This window comes from Narcine bancroftii, chromosome 14, assembly GCF_036971445.1.
Source record: "Narcine bancroftii isolate sNarBan1 chromosome 14, sNarBan1.hap1, whole genome shotgun sequence".
Lineage (NCBI taxonomy): Eukaryota > Metazoa > Chordata > Chondrichthyes > Torpediniformes > Narcinidae > Narcine > Narcine bancroftii.
In genome coordinates, this window is record NC_091482.1 from 62,289,184 (window position 1) to 62,301,534 (window position 12,351).

The following is a 12,351-nucleotide window of genomic DNA, read 5'->3' on the forward strand; positions in this document are numbered from 1 at the left end:
GACAAATTTAACTTTGTTAAATGTTCAGTTACATTTTTGCATCATAAGAGATGGCTCTAAATTGGTAGGGAATACAATCAGTAAATGAATGCATATACAAAATAATAGAGCAATGTCACGTTCCTGAAGATTGAGCAGTGATGAGCATATTTCAATGATATCTTGACTATTTTGTAATGCTTGGGACTTGATTCACAAAAAATAAAATGCATACTGGCCAGCTTTAAAAGCTTCAAAATATAATTTCTGGTTTGACTGTGTTGTACATAAGATAAATTGATGTAATTTAACTTGGTACTAAATTTTATTGTAGCTATCAAGTTGTGTGGTTATTTAATTCAGGATAGCCAGGTCTGTAACTTAACCTTGTATTTTTATTTGCTGGTAATGCTGTGGTCACAAGCCAATAGATTTCTTTCACTAACAAAGTGAAGCATGATTTCAATAGCAAATTTGTTATTGCGTCATATTTCAGGGCTCAAAGCTGTTAGTCAGCATTGTGTTGAGGCTTGCACACGCTTGCACAGTGACCATCACCATAACCTAACTAGAAGTGGAATGAAATTCATTCCTTTGGTCAGGTAAAGTTTCTAGAATTTCCATGGATAAATTGACCTGGGATTTAAAATTGGGAGGGTTCAAATTTCTGGATTTTTAAAAATATTATTTGGCTCCACAAATTTGTTTTGTTGCTGCTTTTTTTTTTGATGAGGCTATTCCTTCTTGGGCTATAATTGGTTTGCACATGGTAGGAGAAGAGATGGCAAAAGAATTTATTTAATAATGGAATTTTAAATTAATTAAAAGAAAAGCAAATAGCCCATTATTGAAACGTGTAATTTATATTTGGGTTAAAATTAAACAATTTGTGGGATTAAAAGAAGGATGATCCTTGAAGGACCCTCTATTGAAAACAGCTTAATACCCATGACTTTAGATAATAGAATCTTGGCTACCTGGTACCAACATAATATCAGGAACATGTTATGATCAACAGAGGCAGTTTGTCTTTCGAAGGACATAAAAATATAATTTACCTAAAAGATATTCTTTTGCTATCTCCAATTGCATTTTTTTTTGAGGGAAAAGTGCTCAGACATGGAAATTCTAATTTGAAAGATATATGCTCTGATCCAAGATCAAAAAACCCAAAATCTGGATGACATAGTTGGAGGGAGAGATGGGCATTGTAATCGATCTGCAATGCAGGTCAGTTTATTTTGTATACTACAGATAATATGTGTAGATAGTATGACTACCTTAATTCTAATATAGATTGATTCAATGTAATTTTCTTCACCAGATGTCTCTCGAACATCAAAAGATACATAAAAATAAACCAGAATTTTCTGATGGGTGTTTTAGGTGTGATATACATGTTGGTATCTTTTACATTTCACCTGGTTATGCACAAAATTGAGACCCTTTTGGATAGAGTTAGGGGAAGTATTGACAATAATTTCCATCTAGATTAAAAATTGTTCTGGGAAATTTGGCAGTTATAAAAGTAAATTCTCCAGAAGTAAATCTAAATGTATCAAAATTGTTGTCAGTAGCCAGGAAATGTATAGCAGTAACTTGGAAATCCGATTCCCTACTTCACATTGATTGTTGGAACATGAAAGTACAAAGTTGTATTCCCTGTGAAAAGATTACTTATAGTCTTAAGAATAAATATAGTATGTTGGTCAAAATAGCAACCTTATTTAGATTACTTAAATGCCCAGATTATATAATTAATTTTGATATTTGTCAATTAGCAAACTTCTTATTAGAAATTTAAATGATGCGATTCAGATGTTGAACCTTTCTCTTGTTGCTTTTTTCTATTTTTATCTCCCTCTTCCCTGCTGTCTATCATTTTTTTGAATTTGGTAGGGGTTGCTGGGAGAAGGACTTTCCCTTTATTTTTCTGATTTTTAAATGTTTTTTATGATTTTATATTCAATCTAATATTAATTGTCCTATATTCTGTATTTTCTTAAAACATAAATAAAATATTAAGTCAAATGAAATTGAGCTTGAGAGCCAAAGATGACTTGCCATAAATTATTATTAACTCCTTTAAAGAGCATTCTCTGCATTTATGCTTGTTTACCAAGAAATTTAATTTTTTGCCATGCCCTGAAAAGGGTTAATGCAGTTTTAAATTCACTTGTCAAAAGGATTCCCATATTTTTTTAGGCTAATCAAGAATATAGCCCATGATTGGTTAGTTTTGTGTATTTCTATCACTTTATAAAAGTACAGTTAATGCAGTAACTGAGTTGTAAAGGTTTGCCTACTGAATTGGGAATTATTTCCATTTGGGGTTGAGTGTAAAAAGCAGATAATGAGTCCTACGTTTGTAAACTAACCACAATTCTAAGTTTTAATGTAGTTGTGGAAAAGGATAAATTTTGTCCTTCCAGTGCTTAATTGGAAGATTGAATTTAATAGTGCAGGAAGACCTGCAAAAGTAGATTGGGAGCAAATGCTTGAAGGTAAAACTGAAGTGAGTCTTTGAAAGAGGGAATGCTTGTTGACAGATTATTTGATCAGGAGGGTAGGAATTGTGACAACATAAGCACTATTCCCTTCAGGAATATAGAGGGTGCATGAGAGTACATTAAAAAAAAATTAGGAAGGTACTAAGATCATGAAATCTAATTTTGTTATTCGACCATAAGGGATGGGAGCAGAAATGGGCTATTCAGCCCATTGAGTCAGCTCTGACATTTAATCATTAGCTGATCCATTGTTCCACTTGGCCCCATTCCTGGCCTTTTCCCCCATAACCTTTGATGCCATGGCTAGTCAACATCCACTGCCTTAAAGATGGCCTCCACAACTGACTGTGGCAGAAAATTCCACAGAGTTAGGACCCTCTGGCAAAAGAAATTTCTCTGCATCTCAGTTCTAAGCAGATGCAGTTTAATCCTGAAGTTGTGCCCTCTTGTCTTAGGTTATTTCCCATGATGGGAGAGTCTTTCTACACCTACTCTATCCATGCCTTTCAACATTCAAGATGTTTCCATGATGTTCTCTTCCCCCCCCCCCCTCCCATTCTCCTAAATTCTTCCCAAGAGTACAGGCTAAGAGTTCTCAAATGCTTGAATAATTCCTGGAATCATCCTTGTGAACCTCCTGTCAGCGTATCCTTTTTTAAATGAGGAGCCCAAATTGATCATAAATACACCAAGTGAGGTTTTACCAGGGCCTTGAAGCCTCAAATGCTCTTGCATTTTATTCCTCTTGAAATTAATGCCAGAATAGGATTTTACTGGAACAGACAAGAGTTATTTCTGTCTTCTAGACCTGTTTCTCCCAGCATTTTCCAGAGAACCAGCTTCTAGAACAGACCTCTATTGGTCTTCAAACAGCTATCCTCTCAGCAACTCTCACCTCAAGCTACCCTGGGACCACCATTAAGATCTATTAGCAAGATTGAAATGGCACTTTTCTTGCACTACATCCTTGTATTTTTATCTTTACCAGGATAAACTTCATTGTAGTGGATGTATCTTGTGTCTATTTGGCTGCAGCAAGTGAGATTCTCAGTGAGGTGTACATGACAATAAACTTTATCATAATTATCATGAGTAGCTGAGTGCATGCCAGAGCAGAGTTGACTGTTCAGAGGCACAAATATCCAACTGCTATTGGATTACCCAGTCTGGAACTGGAATTCCATGAAGGGTTCAACCAACTAGAACAAACTCGAGTTTTTTTTTGAGAAGAAACTATGATGCAGTCTCTACTTAAGAATTACAAAGTGTAAATCTTCTGTAGATGCTCTCAATTATTTTCAATTAGTTTAATATTTAAAAATCTTTTTCAGGTATTTTTAGTAGCTTTTTTAATTTGATTGTTTTGAAAACCAACTCAAACAAATGATTAAAAAATCACGCGCATGGCCATCGGTCCTTTTCTGCCATTTGAAGCCTGTTACTATGCTACCCTTGGACAATTAGCTGCATGTTGGGGTTCTTTAGGCCAGCTATATTAGCGCTCTACTCCAGATTGGGAAAGTACAAGCATGAGAGGGGCAATGCAAGAGGGTCCTGAAGGCTTCCAGATTGTAGGTTTGAATCTTGGGTTGATGATGAAGTATCTGTGGCTGCAGGAGCACGAGAGGCGAATCACAGATACTCGTGGACTGTTGGAACTTTCTTTTGCTTCTTTCTCCAACTGAGGCTCCTGGCAATTTTTGTTGATGAAAGCAAATTTTGTGTAATATTACATGTAGAGGTCTTGGGGATTGAACCCTGACATTTTCTGGCTGGAGGGGCAACACTGCTAAATTTGCAAATGGAAACACAATGATGAATACAATTTGAAAATCTTTTTGATATCAGTTAGGCATATGAGAGCTTGGAAGGGTATGAAATTTATTATCTTTTTACTTGGGACAATTCTAAAATCAACACAATAAAAGGAGGCTTTGCATTACAATATGACGTGGGAAACCAGTGAAGAAATCCAGTGAGTTTATTCTACTTCCATAGAGATATGATCATTGTACTCCCAAAATACTTAACATCAACTTTTGAATGGAATTCCTTTTTGATGGCAAATATAGATAATTTAATTTCAAGTTTCCAGTTGCTTCAAATTGTATTTAATGAGTGTGGTTGATTTGAATATCACTAAATGAATTCCTACTGTGACCCAAACAGTATTTTCTGGACTTCAGATAATCATGAGGGAGGAAGTTAATTTTTTACAGATATTTTCATTTGTGAGGTTAATGACTCGAAGTAGAATGTACCCAGCACACGCTTTACACGTTCAATGCTAGCCAAGATGTTTTTCTTGGCAAGTTTTTGATTGGGCACTGTGCACAATGTAATAATGTCTGAATTACAAGAACTATACAGTTGTTACAGTAAGACATCAAGCAAAACTGCAGCACCTGAAAAAAAAACTATTGTAGGAAATGTTCAGGAGACTAGTTAGCACCTGAGGGGAGATCAAGGAAGTTACTTCATCTGTCACCAGAGCAAGTGAAGAATCTACATACAACAAGCTTGAATTTTCTGCATGTGTGGATTGATATTTTAAATGGTGGAGTGTGGATTTGTTTCCAGCATGAAAGCTATCTGTTCTTTTGAAGGCTAGATAATTTATTATCTCTGGAAAAGCCAGTTTTGTATTCCACAAGAAGATGGAATGGGATAGCTGAGGTAGAGTCTTTGACTTAGTAGAAATGGAAGTAAAACTACTTTTTGTGCATTGTTTAAGTTTCAAATTCCTGGCTTGTAAAGATTTAACATGCATTCCTAAAGTGTTTTGTTCTCACTACATTTCCCAATATGGAATTTTTCACAATATTCTATTCTCTAATCTATTGCAAATTGTGGAATAATATTTCAAAAAAAATCTCAGAATATAATTCTTATTCTAATCTCTTAACATTCTAGTTTGGTGAGCTCTCTCTCTCCTCTTGTGCCAGGTATAGATGCTGTGGAATTTCAGCAAGATGAGTTTGAATTTCAATACACAAGTGCTGGAGAAACTCTGAAAGTTGCACAGCATTCACAGAAAGCACAAACCAGTTGACATTTTGGGCCTTAACCCCTCTGCCTGATTTTCAGCACTCCTGAAGATGCCTGAATAAAAAGGTGGGAGGTGGAGAAATAACCTTTTCTAGGTTATTTCCTTTCTTTCCTTTTGCTATTTAATTTTTTGTATTTCAAACCTAACATTGAAAACCAGTTTTTTAAGACATGCAGCTCTGTAACAGGCCCTTTTGGCCCATGAGCCTGTGCTGCCCAGTTGCATTCAATTTACCTACAACCCTGGTACATTTTGAACAGTGGGAGGAAACCGGAGCCCCTGAAGAAAACACACGCAGACATGGGGAGAATGTAAAAACTCCTTACAGACAGTGCTGGATTCAAACCCCAGTTCTGATTGCTGGTGCTGTGACATTGTTGTGTTAACCATTCTGATCTGGTGTTCATTTTCACTTTGAACTTTCTTTTTATAATATTTTTATAGGTTTTTACACAAATATGTGTCCAAAGCATTTAAGGAATGAACAATAACAACGGATTACATAGCTCAGCAAAATATAGAGGCACATATAATGTACATCTAATTTATCACGGATAGTCTTATCTCTTAATCCCATGTCAATGTTGTATGGCTTAAAACAAATAAAAATGTACTTCATTCCTGCAATAAAGCAGCAAAGCAATAAAATTCAGGATTCATTATGCCTAGAAGTTGTGAAACTAATTCCAAAATGGTCCCCACAACTGCTCCTCAGTCATTCATCATGAAACAGGCTCTCTGGACACTGATCCTGATTCACAGCTTAACTTTGCACTTGATTTTGATCGACATTGTCATTGATACAATTTTGTTTAGTTATCTACCATCACCTTCTTTGTTTCTGCCCCTGTCTGAGGTCATTGGGATTTAGCTGGATTAAAAACTTATGGATTAAAAATCAGTAAGTTCAAGAATGGGGGATGTTGGGAATGTTTCATGCCAATCCGTTAAATATAACATTTCCTTGAGCTTTCAATTTTTTTCTTTTCTCCAAGATTAAATTTCAAAATAATGTAACAGAGCAGCTGTCTTTCATCCATCGGTTACAAGGTAAGACTTGAAACCTTGGAATTACTTGATCTTGTTAATTAATTGTTAATATTGTCCTGAAATGCATATTTTAATGCTGTAACTTAATGGTTAAAATATTGTAAGTGTTCAGAATCAGGATTTATTGACATGAAGTTTGGTGTTTTGTGGCAGCATCAGTAATGCAATATAGTAATGCCATAAGATAGTTAAAATATAAAAAATAATTTAAAAAATCACAATAACTGTGTTCCCTATATTGATAGCTTTTTATTTCATGTTTAAGATCTGAACTTTCTAATCATAAATGTCATCTTGAACTTGCAGTTGCATGTCCTTTCAACTCTCCTCCTCATTAGCACGCTGACCCGGTCAGGTTAAATGCAAATTAGATAAGCAGCATCGTGTATTCACTGTATTGCCTACAAGTCAATAGTATGAAGATTAAATTTTATAATTTCGGGTTACTCACCTATCAGTGTTCCTTTCCCACTCCTTACTGTTCTCTTGGGTTCTCTCTCCCTTTGTTCACTTTGTCTCTTTTCTCTGCCCTGGCCTCCTTTTAAGTAGATTTGTCTCCGTTCCCCATCATCTGGTTCCATCTGCCCATCTCCTGGGTTTCTTCATTGGCCTACACTTTCCATCTAACCCCACCTAGTTCCATCTATTTCTATGTTTCGACTGTTCCCCTAACTGCTTGCTCCATGTGCCCATTTAATGTATCTGGCTCCATGTGCCCATTTAATGTATCCAGCTATCACAGCTGCAGAAGTGCCGCATTTACACCCACACCTCCTCCCTCACCACCATTAGTGGCTCCAAACAGTCCTTGCAAGTAAAGCAACACTTGTAAATCTGTGTGAGTCGTCTATTGCATCTGGTGCTTTGGACACATTTGTGTGGTCTTGACATCTGAGAAACTGGATACAGACTGGGAGATTGCTTTGCTGAGCACCTCTGGTTTCTGCTAAGCTACTCCCCATTCTTCCTTGCTTTCCTCCAGTTCTCTACCCCTTCTCTCTCCTTCACCGAGCCATCCCTGCCCCTTTGCTGGTGTGCCCTCCTTCCCATCTTCACCTATTGCTTAGTGTCTGTGTTCTTCCCTTTATCCCTCCCTGATCATTGTGTTTTGATGCCTGCTTGCATTTTGCTTATGCCTTGAAGGCTCAAGCTTGAAACATTGGTTATGTATCTATACCACATAAAGTTCACTGTTTGATCTGCTGAGTCTCTCCAGCATTGTTTTTACTTTAATCACTGTGACTGCAGTCTTTTGTTTTATACCCATCACTTACCAATCTGGCTCACAATCGTTTACCCATCCCCAGATTACCTGGTTCCACCTATCACCTCCTATCTTGTCCCTCATGTCTATACTGGCTTTCTTCTCTCTATGCTCTGTCCTTTTACAGCACCCTGACCTGAAACTGTTCTTTTGCCTCAGCAAATGCTGTTTGATCTGCTGAGTTCCTCATGCTTTCTATAGTCTCTTCTGTGTGTCATTGTTCCTTTAAGAAAACCTGGTTTCAGTTGATGCAATTTTAGATTTTTTTTCCCTGGTAGTTTAATGAGTTTACTGTTTGGGGAAGGAAAGCATTGCTTAGCCTGAACTACCCTGCACATGAATTGCAATAGTATAGTTGCCTTTGCTGTGCCCTCATGAATGTAAAAAAAAAACCAGAATGGTACCCCATATCCGAAATGCTTGGGACCAGATGTTTTTTGGTTATTGGGTTTTTCGGTCTTTGGAACAATGGAGCTAAGCTGCACAGTAGCATCACAGAATACTTGTATCAGCAGTTAAACGCCGAGCTTTTTGAGCGCTGACATGACACCACAAGCGGAAAATTCACATGAAATAATGTTTAGTACTTAGCAAAAAAAAAAACGATCTCTGCCTGTAAAAGAAGATTAATGGAGCACCAAACACTAGAAGTTCTCCTCGATGGCTCTTTCCAATGTCATCTGCCTCATTAACAATGGTTTTTGTCTTGCCGTCTCCGGCTGCCTGAGGTGACTTCTTTGATGCAGGCGACCCATACCCAGGGTTGAGAATGGAGTGGTAGTTTTATAACTCCAGCTGCAGCTGAAGATTCTGACCCAGCTCCATTTGGCATCTTCCTGGCCAGAAGGAAAGATTTTGTTTTGTACCACAGAGTTCTGTTGCCAAATTGGTGTCAACAGAGCATCAGAGCCCCACATGGGCAAGTCAAGTGGTGAATTTTTTTCAACTTGGACTTTGGATCTTTTTGGTTTTCAGATCTTCGCGTACGAGTTACTTGACCTGTATTTATAACTAACGTATTAATACCACCCCTTCTTATAAACTAATGACTTTCTGAAGAATCAAGGGTGAAAAATACAGGCTTGCTTGCCTTGATGGGAGGACACATTTTTGAGATTTGTAGGAGAGAACTTGAGGAAATAGGAGGGCAAAAAAGCATGAAATGACCTTAACAAGCAGGATTAATGATAATACCGAAAGCTCTTGAAGTGTGAGATGCAAGAGCACAGCTGGGGAAATGCAGGCCCCTTGGGTAACAAAAGGGAATGCTATGTGTGGAGTTATAGTAGAGTGGGATCCTAAATGAATAGTTTTCATTGGTACTCACTAGTGATGTTCTGAAATATATATTTGGTGCTTTAAGATGGATAAATCCCCTGAATCTATCCCACAAAGCTATGGGTTGAAAGCAAGGTGCTTGCTGGGTTGCATTTTTCATTGGCCATCGTCCAGTCTCTCGTGGTAATGTTCCCTCCTTCAAAAAGGACAGCAGAGATGAGCCTAGGAACTACAGGCTGATTTAGGAGAGATTGGATAGGCTGGGTTTATTATCATTGCATTGCAGGAGACAAATTAAGAGAAGGGCGCACAATTATTCACTTCCCTTGGCAGGAGTGTATAAAACATGGCTTAAAGTGAAATTTCAGGGTACTCTGAGGGAGAAATTTTTCCACACATGGTGGTTGTGTGAATCAAACTATCATAGGAAGTGAAAGCAGACACCTTTTAAAATCTAGTTGGATAGTACTTGGAAAGTGCAGACAATGCAGGAAACTGCAATTAGTGTCAATGGGTGACCAGTTGGGCCAAAGAGCCTGTTTCTGTGATGTACAACTCCATAAATCAAATGGTCATTGCTATGTTGTAAATTATCATTCATTTGAAGTGTTTTTCATTGCACAGAGCAGCTCACTGAGCTACGACAAGAGTTCATAAGGCAGGATGAACAGCTTCAGGAGTACAGGAGGAATTCCACTTCCTTGGAAAAGAAATTGGAATATGAGAGGTAAATTTTTTTTTAAATTTTTTTTATTTTTCTCACTATGAACCATATTAACCAAAATACACACAAACATTTCCCTCTTGAATATACACAGTGCCATTTTCTCCCCTTTTCCCCCACCCTTCCCTCCCTCCTTCCCACCCCTCTCCCTACCCACTAAACGTTCAACATATACAATAAACTTATTAAACAATGTCATCACACAATGAAAATAAACAAGAAAATTGTGTCATCTACTTTTACACACTGGGTCAATTCATTTCGTCTTCTTATTCTATCATTTTAGGGGGTGGAGGTCTGCGGTAGGCCTTCTCTGTTGTGTTCCATGTACAGTTCCCAAATTTGTTTGAATACTGTGACTTTACTTTTTAAATTATGTTATATTTTCCAATGGAATACATTTATTCATTTCTATGTACCATTTCTGTACTCTCAGGCTCTCTTCTGATTTCCAGGTTGACATTATACATTTTTTGCTACAGCTAAGGCTATCATAATAAATCTTTTTTGTGCTTCATCTAATTTGAAGCCTAATTCTTTACTTCTATTACTTAGAAGAAAGATCTCTGGATTTTTTGGTATGTTATTTTTTTGTGATTTTTATTTAATACCTGATTTAGATCTTCCCAAAGCTTTTCCACTTTCACACATGCCCAAATTGCATGTACTGTTGTTCCCGTTTCCTCCTTACAGTGAAAACATCTATCTGATACTGTTGGGCCCCATTTATTTAACTTTTGGGGTGTGGTATATAGCCTGTGTAACCAATTATATTGTATCATGCGTAACCTCGTGTTTATTGTATTTCTCATAGTTCCGGAGCATAGCTTTTGAGAGGTAAATTCTTGATGTTTCTCTAATCTTTAGTAGCAACAGAATTAACAATTGAAACTAAGCTGCATAAATTAAAGTGGTCAAGTGTCCTTTCAATTTGTTTTAATTGAATTGATGACCTTTCACGTGAAAGATTATCAGCCTGAAGCACTAAACCAATTTGACCTAGTGTTTCCTGCATTTGGTTGTTTCCAATTTCTACCATCTGATCCTTTACAGGTACATGATACTTTATCCGGAACCCTTGGGGGGCAGTGAGTTCCGAATTTTGGATTTTTCTGGATTTCTGCAAGCCCACGCGAATTGTGCTGCTGTATCCACCCCCACCCCCTTCCAGTCCCTCTGCCGCCTCCCCGGACTGCTGGTCCCCACTTGCTGGATTTTGGAGCTTTCCGGATTTTAGATGTCTGGATAAAGGATCATGTACCTGTATTTTGGATTATTCATTAACAGATCTTTGAGGGGGTCAACAAACATTTTTGAACAAAGAATGTTGCTACAAGCCTCACTGGTAATATTACTGAATATTTGAAATTTTGAAAAGAAATGAGCACAAGGAAAAATTTGTGTGTTATGGGAGCAGGATTAGAAGGATCTTTATTGGATAGGACTGAAAGAACTTGCTATGTGGGAGAGAATGTTGATAGTATTGCAGTAGATGTAGCAATGCAACTGAAAGCTATGACTGACAAAATCATATGAGCAACTTTGATTCAGATGCATGATAAAAGGTCCCACAAGTGAATATGTTTAGTATAGGTAACTAGAATTTGTGAAATATGTAAATTTTCACTGAAATGTAGTATGAACACACTAAATAGTTAAGTATATAACTTGGATAGATCAACTTTTGTGCTTTGATATTTGCCCCTGCCAAGGAAACTGATTTTGTATGGATTTGAGTATTTTTAGGTAAATGAGCAAATGCATTCAGTATTAAACCTAAATAATTTGTGTTTCAGGGTTAAAATAATTTTAACCCTGAAACACCATCTTCTGATTCTCCAAATTAAACTGTTGCATTGCTGTCCAAGCAATAGTCTTTTCTGCACCACAACTCATTTCTGATATGAATTGGAGTTGTCTAGACTGTCTAATATGAATGCATCAAAGTTGCTGTCTGCAACATGTTATTGCCAGCATCATTAAGTCTGCCAATTTTAATAGTTGCTTAGCAACTGATGCTGTAATCTCAGATTGAAGGAATGAGTGAGATTCATTTAAAGGAGTGGGAAACATAAATTGTAAATCAATCACATTGTGGGAGCTCAGTGTAGATTGCACCCTAGGAATATTTGTAAAATGTGACACCATTTTCTTTGTGCTATGATAGCTGGATCACAAGTCTAAGCTGGATCCAAGTCTAAGTGTAAAGATGGGCAGTGTTTACAATCTGCATTTTTGGGCAATTGTGCAATTTCACACTAAAATGCCAACTTGTTTTGTGATTTTTTTTTTTGTGTAGGAATTTGATACAAAAGAAATATTACCAAATGTGAAAAATTAATGTGCTTTAAAATTGGATCAGTGGTTGAATAAGTAAACTGTTGGTTTGTATTTGCTGGACAGGTTAGTGTATGTAAATTTGTGTAGCAGCTCCAATGCATCTGAAACTAAACTAAAAGCAGAAAATGCTGGAAAATAATCAGTCAGCAATCAGAAA

General features: G+C 37.0%; 1 protein-coding gene across 11 annotated transcripts in view; it reads left to right on the forward strand.

Moving 5' to 3' along the window:
• The window catches only part of golm2 (golgi membrane protein 2), a 73,669-nt gene that overhangs the window by 11,465 nt on the left and 49,853 nt on the right, over window positions 1-12,351 (forward strand). For all 11 annotated transcript variants that reach the window (XM_069910592.1, XM_069910594.1, XM_069910595.1 and 8 more), the window contains exons 3-4: window positions 6,534-6,588; window positions 9,755-9,857. In XM_069910592.1, the coding sequence (XP_069766693.1) occupies window positions 6,534-6,588; window positions 9,755-9,857 (158 nt within the window). The remainder of the gene's footprint in view (window positions 1-6,533; window positions 6,589-9,754; window positions 9,858-12,351) is intronic.